The sequence below is a fragment of the Marmota flaviventris genome, chromosome 1 (genome assembly GCF_047511675.1).
Source record: "Marmota flaviventris isolate mMarFla1 chromosome 1, mMarFla1.hap1, whole genome shotgun sequence".
In the NCBI taxonomy this organism is placed as follows: Eukaryota; Metazoa; Chordata; class Mammalia; order Rodentia; family Sciuridae; genus Marmota; species Marmota flaviventris.
The window spans coordinates 219,037,421-219,057,322 of NC_092498.1; the positions used below are offsets into that span (position 1 = coordinate 219,037,421).

General features: G+C 62.2%; 1 protein-coding gene across 1 annotated transcript; it reads left to right on the forward strand.

Annotated features, from left to right (window-relative positions):
- The first annotated feature begins 943 nt into the window (after nt 1–943).
- Nucleotides 944–18,052, forward strand: Sgta (small glutamine rich tetratricopeptide repeat co-chaperone alpha). Its single transcript, XM_027952491.2, has 12 exons — nt 944–1,027; nt 7,485–7,618; nt 8,765–8,871; nt 9,153–9,237; nt 10,430–10,529; nt 12,215–12,319; nt 12,947–13,085; nt 13,664–13,726; nt 14,883–14,920; nt 15,979–16,068; nt 16,236–16,358; nt 17,010–18,052. Exons 2-11 carry the CDS (start codon nt 7,522–7,524, stop codon nt 16,348–16,350), a joined length of 939 nt encoding a protein of 312 aa, XP_027808292.1. The 5' UTR covers nt 944–1,027; nt 7,485–7,521; the 3' UTR covers nt 16,351–16,358; nt 17,010–18,052.
- Nucleotides 18,053–19,902: the final 1,850 nt, after the last annotated feature.

Consider the following 19,902-nt stretch of genomic DNA (forward strand, 5'->3'; position numbering starts at 1 on the left):
TGTTAATCTTGAACTGTCTGGGGGGTGGGGGGACATTGATTGTACATGTATCTTAACTAGGATAAAAATGAATTGAGGGGGCTGGGGTTATGGCTCAGCGGTATAGCGCTCGCCTAGCACATGTGAGGCCCTGGGTTCGATACTCAGCACCACATAAAGATAAATAAACAAAATAAAGGTATTGTGTACAACTAAAAAATAAATATTAAAAAAAATGAATTGAGGGCTGGGGATATAGCTTGGTCAGTAGTGTGATTGTCTAGGATGCACAAGGCCCTGGGTTCAGTCCTCAGCATTCCCCCCAGCCCCCGAATAAAAAAAAAAAAGAAGAAGAAGAATTAGGAATTGGGAGAACATTGGCAACTTTAATACCAACGGTGGTAATCTCTTGAGAACACTAAACTTAACCCTACATCCGTCTTCATTTCACTGTTCCCTGTGCTTGGGGCTTTTCCCATCTTTAAATACAAACATAAAGAAGAGGTCATCCTCACCTTCCAAGGCACCTTAGCTCCCCAAGCACAATGACATCACACCACATCACACCATTTTTTCCCTTTAATTCGCAGAGATTAAATGAATGAAAGAATGCACTTGTGGGTGAACCGGGTGATGTGTGGATGAATAAATGAACAAACAGAAGACGACAGTGACCACGGAGAGCCCATGACACTCCGGATGCCAGTGCCTAAACTCGGCGGCACCACAAATTTCTCTCGCACAGCCGGCAGGGTCCGCCGCCGTCCCACCATGCACCGCTCCGCCCCAGCTCCGGCGGGCTGACAGCCCTAATTTCCGGCCTCCATTAGGTGGCAGAGGTCAGTTGCCCTAACGACCAGCTTGCTCCCGCCTCCATATTGCGTCACTTCCTTCCACACCCGCCTCGGCCACGGACGCACCTGCGCAAAATGAAAACAAAACGGAGCAGGGTTCTCCTGCGCGTGCGCCGCGCCCGGGGGGCGGGGCCGAGCGGCGCCGCTGTGCGCAGGCGCAGCCGTCGGTGGGTCGGGGCTCGGTTGTCTCGCAGGTGAGTGGGGGCCCCCCGCTGTGAGCTGGGTGGGCCTGGACGTCAGTGGCTGGCAATTCCCGGGGCTCGGGAGCCCTTGAGAGGTGGGGCGGTCTCGGCCGGCATCGCTGCGTCCCAAGAGGTGCCGTGAGTGGGCGGCGCGGCGGGGAAACTGAGGCAGGACTGAGGCGCGCTGTCCGTCGCGGACCCTCGCCTCCCTGTCCCGGGTCCAGCCCTGGAGATGGTGGTCCGCAGGCTGTCGGCGGGGACCATGCGGGATGAGCGCTCGCAGAGGGTTTGCTGCTGCCCCTGTTCCTGAGGCCTCCCTGGAAGCACGACCGCCCGGACGCGGGGACTCTGCTGGTCCCAGCGTCACCACTCCGTACCTGGGTGACCTTGGCCAGCGACTCGGCTGCCCAGAGGCTTACTTTCCCTTTCCGTAAGACGGGTGTTGTCACAGTCACAGTGACATTCTGGGTCGCGGGGCCCAGCACGCCGTGGGCACCCCGAAGGGTTAGCAGTTGTTGGTGCTAGTTGGCATTAGGGCCTTTGGCACAGGATGCCAGAGGTGGGGGAAATCGAGGGGGAGGACCGGCCGGCCACCTTCGCCGGCTGTGTGAACCTGGGCAGGTTGCTTTCCCTCTCTGAGCAGATCTTTGCTTCTTATCGACATAGTTGTAAAAGTTCACGCCTTGCAGGGTCATTGTGAAGTTAAAGTTTCTAAAAGAGTCGTTAATCAGGTGCCAGGAACTCAGTAAGTGCTTGCTGGAGACTGGCTGTTGTGGTTATGATGTGTCAGAAAACGTGTGTAGTCTGTCCTTTTGGCTAAGTGGTTTTCGTTTGTTTCTGATTATTTGTTTTGTCACCTTTGGACCAGTGGTTCTCTACTGAGGGCAGTTTTGTCCCCCAGGGCATCCTGGGTGATGCCGGGGACATCTGTGGCTTCAGACTAGGGCATGGAATGGGTGGAGGCCAGGGATGCTGCTCAGCATCCTGAAGTGCTCAGGACAACACCCTAGAGAATGAGCCCACCCCAGGGTCCGGCGTCAAGACTGAGAAACCATGTATGAATTCAGCATGTGGATTCCAGCATTGGCTGCACCCCAGGAACTCAGGCAAATGATTATGGAACTCAGTCTCTTGGGTTCACAGAATCCCCCAGCCCAGGGGGTGTCAACATGTCCAGGAAACACTGGACCATGCCTGGGGACATTTATGGTTGTCACAACAGGTTGCGCTCCTTGCACAGAGCGGGGGTCAAGGCTAGAGATACTATTCAGCACCCTTAATAATGCCCAGGATGTAACCCAGCCCAGTGTGCAAACACTGTTGCTGTTAATAACATATTCTAGGCCAGTGACTCTCCCCCATTATGGCCTGTGGGAGATTTATGGACCCCTGAAAGTATGTGCGGTTTTTTGGTTTGTGTGTGTGTTTCTAATTGTGCGGGGCAAGGAAAAGCACAGGAGTCAGACTGCCTGGATTCAAACCTCCTGACGTGTCATCATAGCTGCAGCCTTGGGTGGCCCAGGGAACATTCTATCCTCAATTTTGTTTTCTGTAGAATGGGGGATAGAGCAGTAAACTCCTCGAGTGTCTGAGGGTTAAGCCACCACATTGATCAGAGAGCCAAACCCTGTTGCAACCCGTTTTTGTGAATGAAGATGTACGGGAGTTCAGCCAGCCTCCTTGGAAGGTTCACACTGGTTCTGTGCGTGGATTTGGGCTACAGTGGCTGAATGGAGTGGTTACCACAGAGCTCTTCTAGCCTGTGAGGCTGAAGGCTTTTAGTGCTCTGCCTCTTTCAGAAAATGTTTCCTGATCCCTGCAAAGTGCCCTCACGTGTACAGTGGGTCACTAGGTATCTGGCAAGTGCTGAGCAGGCCAAGAACTTGAGCCAGCATCTACCCTTAAATCTTCCTGGAAGGGGGAAATGACTCCTGCGGGTTCTTCTCCACTCCAGGTTAGAGGCTGCGCCCTACGCTCCTCCCTCGCCGTCTACACCACTGCACGTTCTTGCCGAGACTTTGGCAGCGAGGGCATAGGAGGAACTGTGGGTAGGCAGCAGGACAGCTTTCATTCTTCACTAGGAGGAAACCAAGTGCCAAAGAGAGGCCACTTCCCCAGGGAAGTCAGGCCCAGGGCTTGAGTCTGCTGGTGACTTCTCATGGGTCCGGATCAGACACTGCCAAGCACTGGGGCCCGGGGAGATGGTCCAGGGACTCACCGCCTGGTGTGGGGGAAGCAGGTGTGAGGAACAGGAGGCCCAGGGTAGGAACAGGACCCAGGATGGCAGGAAGTGAGGTTTCTTCCTGAGTGTGTGGGTGGAAAGGCGAGCCAGCCCTGGAGGATGTGTGGACCCCACCCCCACGTCAGGTGACGCCCGGTGGCAAAGGGCCTCATGGACACCCTCATGAGGGTTTTTACATGCACAGTGACGTCCTAGTGGCATTTCAGAAGAGAACAGGCTCTGACCCTGGGAGTGCATGGGACCCAGTCAGAACCCCAGAGTACCAGGGTGGGCGCAGGAGCAGAGCACCCCACTGTCAGGAGCCTGCAGGGTGGGGCGGGGCGGGGTGGCAGCGGGTGCTTCTCTCTGGGCTCCAAGGTAGGAAGCCACCTTAGGACAGGCCGTTTTCTTCCTTCAGTGATTAACCCTGGGAGGAAGGTGGACGCGCAGAGGCTGTGCTGTTACGTTGTTTCAGCTAAAACAGGAGGTGGCCACTGGCCACTGAAGGGGCTGGAGCTCACCAAAGGAGCCGGCCCTGGGACCCCGGCCTGCCCCTGGCCCGCGACGCCCACCTCCCTCCTGCGCCTGTGGACCAGGCCCTGCAGCGGTCCTGGGCTCATAAAGCCCTCACTGTTCCCGCCGAGCAGGCCTCCTTTGGGAAGTTTGTCCGACAGCCAAAACCCTACAAGCCGTGATTGTTCAGAGGAGATGGGTGCGTGGCAGCGGGCGTGCAGGCCATCCTCCTGGGACACTGGACTGGCCCTCTGTAGGGAAGAGCCTTGTTGGGGTTCAAGTCAGATTTAGGGACCACGTCGTGTCCACTCCAGCAGGGTGAGGGACATAGCAGGTCGTGGCCCGGCTGGGCCTGCAGTGCAGGGCTCTGCACCTCCTGTGAGTCGGCGGCCCCGGCCGCCTGTCCACAGTCCCGAGGTCCAGGGGGCTCTGCAAGGGAGGTTCTCAGAGCTCCTATCTGGAAGTCATTTGGCCAGGGAAGTCTGTCTGTCCTGACCTAGAGTCTTTCTTCTTAGTGTCTTTGACCGTTCTTCACCCAGGGCCAGGAGTCAATGTCTGGGGACATGTGTGGCTGTCATGGCAGGAGACGCTCCTGGCGTGAGTGGAGGCCAGGGACACTGCTCAGCACCCTGTAGTGCCCAGGATGTCCACCCAGCAGAACGATCCAACCCCAGTGTTCATGGTGCCAAGTGGGAGATGCTGGATTAATTTTTTGGGAGAAAAAAAAGTCAACTCCCTGTTCCCACAGATGCAGAGAGCACTCGTGTGCGGTGGACAGCACTGCCCAGGGACCTCAGCTGCTGGGCCTGACCTCCTCTCCTCCTGACTCAGTGTGGATTTCAGTGTGGGCAGCACCTAGGGCCTCAGCAGGGCAGATGCTTGAAGGACACTGGGTCTCTTGGTCCATGAAATCCCCCATCTCAGGGGGTCTCAACAGGGGTGTGATCCTGCCCCCCAGGGGACACCTACAGTGCACAGGACCAGCCCACCAGAGTGACAGCTTGCCCTGGAGCCGCCGTGGCTTAGGTAGCCATGGCTTCTCTCCTCCCTTTGTGACACTTGTCCATAGGTGTGGTTTCCTGGAAGCGGAAACAGACCCACAGGCACTTCCACCACACTGACCACGCCGTGCAACGCCGTCTGGCACCAGGCTGTTGACATGACCCGAGTCTTGTTTTAGTTCTGGGGATTGAACCCGGGGCGCTCTTGCCACGGAGCATATCCCCAGCCTCTTTTTTTGAGATGGGGTGTCCCTAACTTTCTTATGGCCTCGCTAAGTTACTGAGGCTGGCCTCGCCCTTGAGGCCCTCCTGCGCCAGCCTCCTGTGGTGCTGGGGTCATGGTGTGCACACCCCGCCAGCTGAGTGAAGCAGGGGCTGGATGACTCAGTCGTGGAAGGCAACGGGTCAGGAGGCCCACTCCTCATTTCCTAGGGGTCACAGGCTGTGCCGCATCTTAGGGGGACCAACACACCTCAGGCATCTGATCTCTGGTCCCAGGCCTGTTGGCTGTCTGTGTTGTAGGTGAGGGGCAGGAAGGGCCCACAGCTGCCCTCAAGTGCCTGGCTCCTCCGGCTTGTGTGTTCTGGTCCAAGGCCCCTGGCATCACTGTGGACACTGGAACCAATTGTCCTCCGGGGTGTGCATCCTGGACACTGTAGGATGCTGAACAATGTCCCTGCCCTGCACCCACTCCAAGCCAGAGCACCACCAGTCATAACAACCAGTTGTCCCCAGAATCGGCCTGGGTCCCTGGGGCAGAATCATCACCCGTTGAGAGCCACCATTCTAGGAATGAAACCATCTGGAAACAGATGCAACCATGTTCGCTGCACAAGAGATGGGTAGGGAATCCACAAACCATCTCAGTTTGTTAAAAATTCCCTGGGTGTGGTGGCCACACCTGTCATCCCAGCTACTCAGGAGGCTGAGGCAGGAGGATCTCCAGTTCCAGGCCAGCCTGGGCAACCTACCAAAAAGCCTGGGGGTGTGGCAGTGGTAGAGCGTCCTGGGCTCAGTCCCCAGTGTGTGGCGGAGTCTGTTTCCTCAGGAGGCGGCTCCCCACTTGCTGACAGGCACAGTGTGTGGTTTACAGGCCACAGAGCAAGTGCTCAGGTTTGCTACCTCAGGGCTCGCTCTCCAGTTTCACCCACAGGCGCCTTGTGTGTGCGACCCTGTGTCTTGGTCCACTGGACACCTGGGCACTTGAAATGAGAGGAGATCAACACGCACTTCCCTGCAGAAGAAGAGCTGCTTCCGCTTCTGGCTCCCGGGTCCCTGGTGGCGCACAGCCAGACACCCCTTGCAGGTGGACTGGTGCCTCTTTCCTCTGCGTTGATAACCTGTGCATCCCTGCATAGTGGCCCTGGGCATGTTACCAGGCTCCTCTGCCTGAGTCGGCTGCCTAAAAATAGGACCGACCTGCTGTTGTGAGTCCAGAGCACGGGGCTCACCATGCTCCCCGTCCCCAGCGGTGCCTGGTTGGCCTTGGCTGCGTAGCAAGGGCCAGAGACAGCAGGGCTCCGTCAGAACTGAAAACCCCTGTTTATAGGGTCATCAACACAGGTCAGGCCACCTGGTGGCTTCATTTGAACTTGATTACCTCTGTGAGGACCTGGTCTCCAGCACAGTCACATTCTGGGGTCTTGAGGATTAGGACTTCACCCTATGGAGTTTGGGGACACAGCTCAGCCCATAAGGGCACCTGGCAGTTGACCTGTGTGTGCGAGTGGTCTCAGGCACCAGACTCTGGGTGCTGTTCCAGCTCAGAGGAGAACTGGGCCCGGGGCCTGGGCCAGTGCCTTCACTTTGAAGCTGGACCAGGGCTCAAAGCGGAGCAGCAGTCACCCTGACGCAGCCGTAGGGAACCGAGCAGGGGGCCCCCAGCCCAGCGCCCACAGTTCCAGCGAAGCGTCTCCCTACCCTGGAAATCGGTCTGTGTCTCCTGCGCGTGGCTGGCCTGAGCTCCCAGGGCAGAACAGCAGCCCACTGGGTGCTGCTTATCCTACCACACGTTTGGTGCCCCTAGGTGGCACCCGGGCAGCTGCACCGCAGGCCTGACCCTGCCCTGGCCCTCTTGGCTGGCCGGCTGGTTTTCCTGGCACCTGCCCCACAGGAGGCTGGGGCAGTCCTCGCGGGGCTTCCTGCTGGCACTGCCGAGGCCACTGTGGCTAAAGTCTCCAGGTTGGTCCAGGCACCAGGACAGCCCGTCTGTAAGCTGCAGTTCCAGGTGCGGGGCTGGCGCACCCTCTGGGACCCCTAGAACTGTGTGGGGAAGGCGAGAGTCCCCATGAGCACTGGGAGCAGAGGCGCCAAGGAGCAAGGCGGTCTTTGGAACCCGGGTGGGGCACGAGTGTCTTAGAGAAGAGCCACACATTCTGATACTGACGTGTGCAGTCAGTGTGCGCTGGAAGAGGTGGACCAGGCACGGAGATGCTCAGAGCACCGGCTCTGGCCTCCGCTAGGCAGCCCCGCGTCCACCCTGGGACCAGGTCGTTCTGTGTACAGAGGCAGATCAGTGAATTGGGGTCCCCATCTGTGACCTGCATAATGCTGCGGTCCTGCCTCTATCCCCATGAGATTGAGACTGCCCAGAACACGCGAAGTGGCCCTCACAGTGCAGTGGGCAGGGCCCAGTGAGTCGCGGCAGGTCTGGATGCTTGCAGCAGAGTGTGAGGGGCTGGGGGGAGGTTCCCCGTCCCCACCACTTAGCACACCCTCTCTGCGTGCACCACAGATCCTGAACCTCGGGCGTCTCCCCCTTCCGTCTCAAGATGGATAACAAGCGCCTGGCCTACGCCATCATCCAGTTCCTGCATGACCAGCTCCGGCACGGGGGGCTCTCTTCAGATGCCCAGGAGAGCTTAGAAGGTATGCAGGCCCCCTGTCTACCTCCTGCCCTGGTGGGGGGACCCCGGCCCCCACTGAACTGTGGACAGGTGAGTGTAAGGCGGCCTCCCGCTGCCAGGCCTAGGTACCTGGCCTTTCCTCAGCTCTCAGGTAAGTAATCAGCCCAGAGAAGGGCAGGAGCCCATCCAAGGGCCAGTGCCCACCTGCTGGCCCAGTTCTATTTTTTGGCTGTGGGCCAAGCCCCCTTCAGGAGCATTTCATCACCCCGTCATCATCCATTGAGCTGTGGTTCCAGAATGTTCCCAGCCCTTCTGTGCACGTTTGTGGGAGAAGGATTCTCCTTGGGTCCCTGCCCCAGGTTCCCAGCCCACTGGTCCCCAGCGAGAGCTGAGCGTCCTCCCCTTGCATGGTGCCAGGTGTGGGAGGGAGAGGACGCCTCTGGGAGGCAGCCTTGGTGGCCTGTGTTCTGCCAGGCCTCCTCTGCCTGTGTCTGCTTCCTGTGGAAGTTCTGTTGAAGCTCTCAGGGCAGAAGGAGGCTCTGGTGGGCAGCTGTGGGCATCTGCACACACCCTCCAGGTGAGGGGCAGTGGGGCTTAGTGGGGCCTAGGAGGAAAGAGCCCAGGGGCGCTGTGGGACCTGCCCGGGGTGGGTGGCGCCACAGCATGGATGCCACCTGGGGAGGAGAAGGCGCCCTCCTTCCCTCCACTCCAGCTGGGTCAGCCCCTGGGTCCAGGCGGCAGGCGGCAGTGGGCTCCCTGCTGCGGGGGCAGAGAACTTGAGCTGCTGACCCGTGCCAGGTTCCCCTGGAGTCCCGCAGTGCCCCTGGGCACTTCCCCCCATATGGCCCTCCAGGCCAGACCAGGCCCACCACCCCTCCACCAGGTGGCCTCAGCACTGTGACTCCACAGAGAGCCCTGAGGTCAGCCACCTGAGCCCACGTTGCTTCTCCTGCTGGCAGGTGTGGGCACATTGTCCACCCCAAGCGTCCGGGCTTTGAGGTGGATCAGAACAAAAGGAAGCCCAGTCAGGAGCCTGCGGGCCCGGGCGGTGGGCGAGGGGGCCTTTGTGAGCCGGAGAGGACGTGTGAGCCCCTAGGCCTGAGAACCCCCCGGCGTTGCCCTCCCAGGGCTGGGTGGCCTCCCAGGAACACCCCGTCCTCCCCCGCAGTTGCCATCCAGTGCCTGGAGACCGCCTTCGGGGTGTCGGTGGAGGACAGTGGCCTGGCGCTTCCCCAGACTCTGCCAGAAATATTTGAAGCAGCCGCCACAGGCAAGGTGAGCCCCGGGCTTCCCCCACCTCACCCCAAAATGAGGACAGCAGCAGCGGGAACGTCTCGGGGTGCTGACTGCTCCCCCACCAGCTCAGAGTCGGAACCCAGGCCCAGGGGCGCTGGCCATCCTCATCCTGTGAACAGGGGCTAGTGGCCCCAGTCACTCCCCAGGGCCCTGCAGAGGGCCAGGAGCCTCTGAGCGGGTTGTCCAGAGCCGTCCCACGGGGACTGCCAGGCTGAGGCTGCAGGGCTGCCTGAGCACACTGGGGCACCTTCCTCGGGCAGGAGATGCCACAGGACCTGAGGAGCCCTGAGCGGACCCCGCCCTCCGAGGAGGACTCGGCAGAGGCAGAGCGCCTCAAAACCGAAGGTGAGGGCCAGTGGCCAGTCAGGAGGTGACGCTGGAGGGCAGTGGTCAGCGAGCCGGCCCGAGGGGAATGCATGGGGGTAGTAACAGAGTGCAGCCTCTCGAGCACAGCCAGCACGAGTGTCGCATGGCACAGCCATCGTGGAAGGCAGGCGCCTGCTCTCCTCGGGGCCTGGGGTAGTTTCTCTGACCGGCCATTTACTTTGGGTGGATTCCAGGGAAGCGAAGCAGCACGTCTGGCAGACACTGCAGTCACATGCACAGCAGCCAGGCAGCCAGGGGAGCCACAGGTGTCCCTCGGGATGAAGGGACACACAGCACAGTCCGTCCACCATGGGGTGTCCTCGGCCAGGGCAGGAGCGAGGTGACATGGCTGCGGCTCATGCTCAGGGAAAGCCAGACAGTCCACAGTGTGTGACCCAGTGACGGGAGACGTCAGAGGCAGGCAGGGGCTTCGTGGATGTGGGGACTGGGAGGGGACAGGGGACTGTTCGTGGAGACAGTCTTTCTTTTGTGTGTGATGGAATGTTCTGGACTGGATAGAGGTGATGGTCACGCAGTGCACTGAATATAGGGAAAACCACTGAGCTCCATCACCCAGGACGACAGGCACGGCCACAGGTGGTTGCTGCCCCTCCTCCCTGTTGGAACAGGGACCAGGCCTCAGAGGACAGCCACGGTGCTGTGAGGTCAGCAGAGAGTCCAAGAAGTGGCTGTCCCTCTGTGCCACCAGGCTCCCCATCTGCAGAGTCAGGCAACCCCAGATCGTAACACTCAGAAAACAGGCATCACACTGGTCACAAGTGTCCCCTTACTGTCCGTCCTGCACGACATGGCTTAGCCGCTCTTACCAGAGTGCTCATAGGGCCACCTGGGGATGCTGTGGCGTCTACCAGAGGAGGTGCCATCTCATTCCAGGAGTTTGAGCACCTGTGATTTTGGTGTCCGTGGGGGTTCTAGATCCAGTCTCCCGAGGACACCAGGGGATGGCTCTGCTTGCTGGCCTGGGCCTCCTGCCGCTCACGTGCAGAGCTGGAAGCTTGTGCCTGGAGGACCCCATGTAACTCCAGCAGTTCCTGAGCGGGACCTGAATGTTGCACCCTGCCCTGTGATCGGAGCTCGGGCGAGCCAGGGTCACACCCGTGTCCCCAGGTCTGCTGTGACACGCTGGGCACACACCTTTCTTTCCTTTTAGGGAATGAGCAGATGAAGGTGGAGAACTTCGAGGCCGCCGTGCGTCTCTATGGGAAGGCCATTGAGCTCAACCCCGCCAACGCCGTCTACTTCTGCAACAGGTGCCACGGGCCGGGCGCCAGGAGGCTCAGTGCGCGGGGCCAGGGAGCGCGGGCACAGCAGATGGGCTTGTCCACCTGTGCCTCGGGAGGAGGGAGGTCAGGAGGTGGCCTCCTAACCTGTGGTTGGGGGTACGACTGCCCACACCATGCCGGGAGCGGAGGCTGGCCTTTGGAGAACGTGTCACGCGTCTGCCGTGGCCTTTCTGATGGTGGTGAGCGGCAGCGTTTGGCCTCCACTTCTGTCTCATGTGGTGCTGGGGACAGACCCTGGGTCCTGTACGTGCCACCGCCTGCTCTGCCACGGCTACATCCTGACCCTGGCCTGTTTGGGGAGGAGAAGCCAGCTGCCCTGGCAGAGCCTCGCGGTGTGAGGCGCCGTCTCGCAGAGCCCGTCCTGGCTGGGGAAGGAGCGGAGCTGGACGGAGAGTCCGGTGCCAGGCCGTGGAGCGGCCGCGCCCGAGTGTGTCCGTCACTCGCGAGTCCCCTGCGCGGGCCTGGCTGCTTTCCTGGGATTTGTTCTTTTACCGTTTTATTTTGGACTAGTTCTGGGTTGTCAGGAAAGTGGCAGAGATAGGACAAGTAGAGCACGCAGAAGTTCTGAGGCCCCACAGCCTGGACCCCGGCCCCAGGACACCTCAGGGATTCCAGACAGTCAGAATACAGGCACGACAGCGATTGGCAGGGAGTTAAGTGCGCGTCACCCTTGGCCTTAGGTCCCCTCCTCAGGATGCCTCGTGGCGTCGGAGCTGTTCCAGGATCTGAGGGAACTGTCCCCAGCCTCTCAGGTGGGGTGCTGGCTCTGTACTGAGGCCCCGCCGCCCCTCGGCCGCCACACCCCTGCTCCCCAGCACCTCCCCTAGCGCTTCCCTCTGTCGGAAATGAGCCCCGAAGAGGCTGCGCCGGGAGCCTGGCAAGTTCGAGAGCGGCCTGTGCCGCTCAGCAAGGCGCTGTCGCCAAGTGAAGTCCCGGGTTCACTGAGAGCGTGCGGGGAGCCAGGGAGGGAGTGGCGCAGGGCTGGGGCCTGAGGGTGGCCAGGTGGCTGCAGGCCCTCCCCTCCCCCTGCGCAGGTCAGGCTCTGAAAGCCAAGGTGACAGGATTCTGCTGCCCGCTGGCCTTTTCCAGAGCAGACAGCGCACAGCCCTCGCTCAGTGCCGCGCGGGGAGCTCTGGCCCTGTGCCCTTCGCCTCAGGTGCGCTCCTCGGAGGCCCAGCACGCAGCCTCGGCCCCGGGCCTGCACTCGGGGTTGCAGTGCACCCCCCGGATGTGGGGGGCGAAATAGAAGAGGTCTCCAGCCAGGCTGGCTGCTAGAGGGCGGGCAGGAGCTGTCTCTGGCCAGGTCCTGGGTGGCCTCCCTCCTGGTGAGGAACGGGTTCTCTTGCCCCGGGACAGACGAGGAAGTGAAGGCAGAGCTGGGACACGGCCAGGCAGGGTGGCGTCGGTGCCTTGCTCTCTGCTCCCTCAGCACGCCTGTGGGCACACTGGCCTCTGGTGTCCCCATGAGTGGGTAGAACCTGGTGGCAGAATCTGGTGCCGAGGCCCCATGTGCCAGGGCCAGCTCCAGGCTGCGCCCCTCTCTGCCCACAGGCCGGTGCCCAGGTGTCCTGGCCCTCTGCGTCCTGGCTGGCCTGTCGCCACCCGCTAGCCCCGGGGCTGCCTGCAGGAGCCGCCTGCCTTTGTCCCCGCAGAGCCGCAGCCTACAGCAAGCTGGGGAACTACGCAGGAGCCGTGCAGGACTGCGAGAGGGCCATCTGCATAGACCCGGCCTACAGCAAAGCCTATGGCCGCATGGGGTGAGTGGCTGCGGGGTCCTGGTCCCTGCCGTGGCAAGCCGCCTACCAGCTCAGCTCCACACGTCTGTCTGGGGTGGTTCGACCCCGTCTTGAGGCACCAGCCGTGCACCCCACGTCTGAAGGCGGCTGGGGGTCCAGAGCTCCCGGGTCCCTGCCCTGGGCCTGGGCTGGGCGTGGTGGCAGCCAGGCAGCCTGCGGAGAGGAGTAGCCAGACTTCAGGGGCCAAGCACAGGAGCCCCGTCCACACAGTGTGGGGCACAGAGTTCCTGTCCTCTTTTTGGACTGTTGTGGTCAACTGCCCCCTGCCAAGCTGCCTGGGGGCTCACCAGACTCCGCTGTGTCCCGGGGCACTGACACTCAGGGTGTCCCAGCGTTTCAGCAGCTGTGTGCCAGCAGCGTGCACGAAGGCCAAGCCCAGGTCTTTGGGACCATGACATTTGGAGTGACGTCCTCCCGTCCCCGCACCTCAGGAGGAAGCACTGTGTGTGGCCATAGGGGCCCTTCTGGTGGGCCTGGGCTCAGACACCCCCGGAGTCCCTGCAGGCGGTGTGCCCCGCCAAGCCCAGGCAGGCAGCACCTCGGGACCCTGGCGGCTGCCCGGCCCTTCAGCAGCACCCTTCCCCGCAGCCTGGCGCTCTCCAGCTTGAACAAGCACACCGAGGCCGTGGCCTACTACAGGAAGGCCCTGGAGCTGGACCCCGACAACGAGACCTACAAGTCCAACCTCAAGATAGCGGAGCTGAAGCTGCAGGAGACCCCGAGTCCTGTGAGCCGGGCGGCTGCGGGGTGTGGGCGGGGCCTCGGCGACCCGGGGTTTGTGGTGTTCACGTGTGAGACTCGGCACGGGAAAGACTGTCACAAGGACAGAAGTTTACCCCCCCAACCCGGGAAACAGAGTGCCGGTCAGGGCTGCCTGGGCAGCACTGCCTGGGTCAGGTGGCAAGGGCCCTGCTGTGACCCAGCTGGGTGGCAGGCTCGGGCTGGCTGCTTTGGCTCATTCAGCCACCCGTGCACCCGTGGCCTGGGTGGTGAGGCTGGGAGCCCACAAGGGGCGTGCCCCTGAAAGGCCCTCTCGGGGCAGGGTGGGCCCTGCAGGTGGTCAGCCCAGGGAGCTGCCCCTGCAGGCTCGCCAGCCCAGGGTGCCACAGCGCAGGAAGTCAAAGGCCTGGCCCCTAGCAGGCTTTCCCCAGAGTGCTGGTCACGGTCTGTGCCAGGAGGCGGCCCCCCTTGGTACTCAGGCTAAGGGGCCGCTGAGCCCCGCAGGGCTCTCACCCCTCAGGCCCTAGGGTTGCTGGCCATGGTCCTGTGTCCGGCCACCACTAACCAGTGCTTTCTTGTCTCCAGACAGGAAGTGTGGGCAGCTTTGACATCACTAGCATGCTGACCAACCCAAGCTTCGTGAGCATGGTAACAGCCCCGGCTCCCCGCCCACAGCCCCCACCCAGGGCCAGGCTCACAGAGTCCAGGAGGTGACCCCCAGCTCCCCCGTGTGGTAGAGAGTGCAATAGAAATGTCTGGCTGTGTCCATCTCCTGGGGTCCAGAGAAGATAATGCAGGGTCCCAGGTGCCACTTTCCAATGCCAGTGCTTCTACTGTGAAAGGGACATTAGCCTCTGGTAGTGGACCTAGTAGCCTGTGGTAGCCAGGACCCTACACAGCCATCCACACTGCACCACGTTCCCTGAGTGCCCACCCCTCTGCCACGCACAGGGCCTGCAGCCTTGGGCTGCGGTGACTGGTGCACTGCTAGGGAGGACACTGGGCACCACGGTGCACGCGGCATCTCGGGTGGAAGCTGTGGAGGAGGATGGGGATGTGGCTCAGGCGTCAAGCCCCCCTGGGTCCAAGGCCCAGCACCAAAAAAATGAAAAGAGGGGCCATCAGTGTCCTGGCAGCCAGAGGATGCCCTCCCCAGAGCAGGCAGCGGCTGGAGCAGCGCCACCGGGTGCCTCCCCTGCAGCAGAGGGCAGGGCAGCTGTGCTTGCCCTTGCAAGGCTCAGGCAGCAGTGGACAGTGGTCAGAGTCCTGGCCTCGTGGGTGTGGCAGGTCATGGCCTGCCAGCGGTTCTGTGCGGCAGGCCTTGTGGGCATGCAGCCACCCCACCCACACTGGCAGAGCCGCGTGCACCTGGGAAGGCGGAGGGCACCTGCCTCCTGCCCGTCAGAAGGAGGCGCCGGCCTGGGAGCCGCCACCCTGGAGGCGCCGTGAAGTCTGCTCGGGCACGCTGAGTGGGTCCCAGAGACCGTCCCGTGCCCGGGCACACCCAGACACGCCCTGGGGCAGACGCGGGGGCTTGGCCGGGTGAGAGCAGGCGGCCGTGTGGCAAGGCCCTGTCGCCTGCGAGGAAGCAGCAGGGCTCCAGGTCTCAAGGCCCCCGGGGTGCAAGTGGGAAGAGCTGGCACTGCCACGCAAGCAAGGGGACAAGCAGACGTAGGGGGAGGGCCAGGTTGGTGGAATGTGGGGCTGGCAGCGAGGGTCAGTGGCTAGCACTTCCCTCGCTGGTGGGGGGACGGTGAGAACTCGGGGTGGAGAGTGGCTTCCCAACCTGTGTGTTTCCCCTCAGGCGTCAAACCTCATGAACAACCCGCAAGTTCAGCAGCTGTAAGTGACAATCCTTGTGTCATTGTGTGGTGGGTTTCTTTTGTTGTGGCACAGTGTACATGACATAAACTTTAATTATTTTGAAAAACGAAGTACAGTGGCACACGCCTGTAATCCCAGTGATTAGGGAGGCTGAGGCAGGAGGACCACAAGTTCAAGGCCAGTCTCAGCAACTTAGCAAGGCCTGTATCAAAATTCACAGTATTTTCTTTCTTAGTTGAAGTTTAACAGTTCCTTGGTGTTAAGTATTCAGAGTGTCGGGGGCCAGCTTCCACAGTGTAACTCCTGGACACTCTGTGACCCCAGAGGAAGTCCCTTCCCCACAAGCTGTCCCCCATCCCTTCCAGTCTTGCAAGTCCACATCCCATCTCTGGACTCCCCTGTCACTGGGTCACACGCTGTGGCCTGTGTGTCTGGCTCTCGCTGAGCACCAGGTCCTTGGGACCATCCATGCTGCAGCTGTCACTGTGCTCTTGCTGGCCGAGGACGCTCTGGGTATACGGGGTCAGGCTGTGCTGCCCATCTGCCAGCAGACCCCTGGCTTCTGCTCTGCGTCTCCCGAGGGGGTGGTGCTGCTGTGAACCAGGGGTGAGGGTCGGGGTCCCTGGTACGCGCCAGAGTGGCTGGCCGAGCACATACTGCCAGGCCACTTTCTTCCCTCACCAAAGCTTGCTCTCTCAGCCACAGCAGGGTCCTCGGCAGGGCCGGGTGGCTCTCCGGGTGGCTCTCCAGGTGGCTCTCCGGTGGCTCTCTGGGTGGCTCTCCGGTACTGCAGCTTGCTGAGCAGCATCCCTGCCTCCACCTCTCCCTGCCAGGACACCCCAGTGCTGGTCATGGTCACCCCAAATGTCATGCAGTGTCTCTGGGGGCAGCCACTTGGCTAAGACCACTACTGTGTTTAGGCCAGAATGGGGCAGTCCTGGGAGGCTGGGCTGGGGACCTGGGGGTCTGCCAGGTGCAGAGAATCGGCCTGAGAAGGATGGACCTCCCAGGCCACACACCAGGGCCCCATGGGGAGGGCCGTCTGGCCGTTGGCTGAGTCCTGCTGCTCTCCACAGTGTGTCCGGGATGATCTCCAGCAGCCACAACCCCCTGGGAACTCCCGGCACCAGCCCCTTGCAGAACGACCTGGCCACCCTCATCCAGGCGTGAGTAGAGCTGCTCCACGGGGCACGGGTGGGCACATAGCACGTCCCTGGGTGCCCAGGGACCTGGTGTCCTCCGGCACGGAAGGCAGAGGCCCCAGGTCCAGTCTGGGCGGAAGGAGGAGCTGGAAGCAGCGGCCGGCCCCCGCCAAGCTGCACCGTCCCCACAGGGGCCAGCAGTTCGCGCAGCAGATGCAGCAGCAGAACCCGGAGCTGATCGAGCAGCTCAGGAGTCAGATGCGCAGCCGGACCCCCAGTGCCAGCAACGACGACCAGCAGGAGTGACCGGCCAGGTGAGGCCCCTCAGGCAGATCCTCCTGCCAAAGCCGGGTTTGCCCTGAGCTCCGAGGCCAGACAAGGCTTCCCTGGTCATCGGGACCCTGTCCAGCGTTGGCCCTACCCCAGCATGGGATCAGTAGACGCCCGGCGGCCACCGGGATGGCCCATGTCTATGTCAGGGCTTGTCACTCCTGAGAGCAGGTGTGGTGCTGGTGGCTGTTACAGTGGGCTCACTGTCCCAGGTGGGCCCCAGCGGCCCTGGCTGGCTTAGTTAGCGTCCCAAGGTCCCTCACTCAACCTGCCTGTCCGCAGTGGACATGGCTCCCGGGCCTCTGCCCTGACGCCACCTTGCACAATGTCATTGACACACACACACGTTGATTTCTTAACCAGATGACCTTAGGGACACCTGAGCGGAGCCGTTTAGGGCCTGGCCACTTCCCCCAGGTGCTTCCTGTCCCCCCTCCTCCTCTGGGGCCAGGGATGGCGCCAGGCCCTTGCTCAGGCTGACCTCTTGCTCCCCACTGGAGTGAGCTTTTCCTCCAGCTTCCTGAGCCCCTCTGTCTGCGCTGGCCCAGCGCCATGGCCCCAGAGCCCTGGCCCACGCACACGGGCCTGGCCTCCTGCTGCGGCCTGACTGCCGGGCCTGGTCTGCCTTCCCGCAGCTGTCCCGGCGCCGTCCTGCTCTGCCCGCCAGCTGCGGCCCCCGTGTGGTTGGCCACTTTTTCCCGTCGGGCTGCCCAAGAGAGGGAAAGAAACTGAAGTTGGACCTGCACGTTGAGAGACTTTGTTCCGCCCGCCCCGTCTGTCCGTCCCGTCCTGTCCCGTCCTGTCCCAAGCCTCCCCGGCCCCCGCCCCCCCAGCCCCAGCCCCGCAGAGCCCAGTCAGGCACTGCAGAGTTCTCTAGAACTCCTGGGCCGCTCTGGAGACGCAACAGTGTGCTGTTGGGCCTCGTGGCGACCCTGTGGCCTTGGGAGCCCTCTGCAGCCCTGCCCCGTCCTCCGTCTCCAAGGACCCGCAGAGTTACCTCTGGCTGTCCTGCTGGCACTGTGCCAGGAAGAACTCACTGCCAGCCCGGCCCGTGCTGCGTCCTGGTGCCGCGTCCCAGCAGCCCAGAAGGCGTGCTCCAGGGAGGGACTCCAGCCCCGCGCCCGGCGGGCAGCTCCTACATCCCGCACCCCTTGGCCAGTGTGTCCTGTGCACAGGACCCAGCTCTGTGACTCTTGTGCTGGGTGCGTGGATGGATGTCTGTCTGCCTCCCACCTGCCCTCTTCCACGCCCCGGGACAGATGGTCATGACCTCCTGTCCAGCTGGGCTCCGTGGTTAGCCCTGCACAGAGGTTGACTAGGACATCCTGGCCCGTCTGTGTCCCCTCCCACACTCCTCGTGCCCTCTGGGGTCCCCAACACCCCCACCTTGGCCCTGAAGCAGCTGCAGGAGCGACACCCAGGAGGGGGGGTCAGGAGCAGGGCCCCTTGGACACCCTGCGCCCTGCCCAGCTGCAGGGCAGGCTCGGCTCCACAGAGGGTCGCGTCTCGCAGTTGGAGCCTGGGCGCCCTGGGTGTGGGCTGCGTGCCAGGTGGGGCAGCGCGTGCGTGTGTGTGTAGGTAGCCAGTAGGAAGAAGGGCGGCGGCCGGCCCCCGGCGCCCCTCAGGCGGCCGAGCTGACAGCCAGCCGTGTGGAGAATAAACAGACCTTGTGGCTTTGTCTTGTCGTCTCTGACGCCCGGCCCTCCCTCCCCAGCCTCACCTCCAGGAGCCCGCCCGCCTGGCGCCCCCAATCCCATGGAGCCCACAGGTGTTCCTCCTGGGTCGGGGTCACGGGCACCTGGTACCTTCCCGTGATGTGGTCCCCTCTCCTCCCTGGTGCAGAGGATGGCCACCTGGCCCAGCTGGGGGCAGAGCAGGATCCCAATCATACGTGGGCTCTATCATAGCCTCCCTGGGTGACAGACATGGCCCATGAAGCGCTTCTGCATGGGTAGCCGCTCGGGAACCTTCCGGCTCCCTGTACCCGCCGCCAGGAGCCGAGTGGGGTTTTCTGTGGGTGCTGTGGCACCTCAGCTCTGGGCTCTCAGTTCCCACCTACAGCCACCTTACAAGGACAGAAACCAAGGCCCTCACTGGCCCAAGGTCCCCCAGCCAGGGAACCACAGAGCCAGGTGGAGCCCTGCTCTGTGGGAGAGTGGCCATCTCCCCCATGGGCCCCCTCCCTGTTCCCGTCACAGAGAACCGGCACATGCAGGGGTGGGACTCAGGGTGCAGCTCTCACTCCCTTCAGTCACTGTGGAGACTGGAAAAAATCACAAACTGTCTGCAGGCCGGCAATCCCAGCACCTCAGGAGGCTGAGGCAGGAGGATTGCAAGTTCAAGGCCAGCCTCAGCAACTTAGCACGACCCTGTCTCAAAAAGTAAAAAGGCTAAGTGCTCTGGTTCAATCCCCAGATCCCTTAAAAAAAAAAAAAAATGGTGATGTGCAGGAGAGGACGCCCGGAGAAGGAGCAGTCTCTGGCCCCCCTGAGGAGCCCTGGGTGGAGCTCACGTTCTGGGGTCCCCAGGCCAGCAGTAGCAGTGCTGCCTGGGACCTGAGTGGCCAGACAGGTGCCTAGCTACCAAATCATCCTGATGGTGGTGGGGCCCGTGGTGTTCCAGGTGATCTTGGCACACACCAAAGCTAGAAGACCACCTGTCACCTCGGAAGTGCGTGTGACCCATCGGCCCCACGGGCAGAAACCCCGGTGCACACAGATGTGAGCTGCGTCCCTGAAGCCACCTGCGGAGCCGCACAGGTCCCAACCATCTGGTCTCACCAGGATGGCCTGCAGGCCACCGCTGGGCAGCCAGTGGGGCTGTGGGCAGCTTGCAGGGCCAGGACTTTGCTGGGTGACTTGATGAGAAGCACATCGCGGTGATGCCGTCAGCCCCACACAAGTCAGAAACAGCACATCTGAGTGCTCCTGTCACTAGCCCCGGCTCCCGGGGAGCAGCTGCCGCCACCTTAGGGCCCAGAGTCAGAGCCACACTGCTGCTCCACAGCCCTGAGGTGACATTCCCTGGACCGCAGACCCCGCCTTGCTGCCCTCCCGGGAAGCAGGAGGGGAAACCAGCTGTGTGTCACGGAAGCAGCGGTTTGCAGCCTGGGGTGGCTTTCCCCCGGGGCTCTGCGGTACCTCAGCTGGAGGTGCGCCTGCCCTGGGACTGCTCTGCACCCTAGTGCCCAGGACGCCCCCAGAGCAGCGCCCCCAGCGCTGGGGCTCGGGATGCCCGTGGCCGCAGGCCCTGGGCCGACTCGTCAAGCAGTTGTGCCAAATCACTTGCCCCCAGGAGGGGGATCTGCCTGCTGGCTTTAGAATCTCTCTACACAGAAAAGCATCTCAGCCCAGAGGGGTGACTTGGGAACAAAACGCAGCGTGCCCGCATCCCCGGCCTCAGCGACTTCCCTCGCTGAGCACAAGCCTGCCGCAGGCGCTTGGCCAGCAGGGGGCCCGCGGGGCTGGCGCAGCATCAGGACCCGCCGGAAGGATGCGGCCCGCGAGCTCCCCGGCCGCGCCCTGAGCC

What these genes read in the sequence shown, in the direction of transcription:
- Sgta (XM_027952491.2), top strand. Translation starts at nt 7,522, where the DNA reads ATGGATAACAAGCGCCTGGCCTACGCCATCATCCAGTTCCTGCATGAC. An exon ending in AAGCAGCCGCCACAGGCAAG is followed by an intron (nt 8,872 to 9,152) that starts GTGAGCCCCGGG and finishes TTCCTCGGGCAG; the next exon opens with GAGATGCCACAGGACCTGAG. An exon ending in CTGGCCACCCTCATCCAGGC is followed by an intron (nt 16,069 to 16,235) that starts GTGAGTAGAGCT and finishes CCGTCCCCACAG; the next exon opens with GGGCCAGCAGTTCGCGCAGC.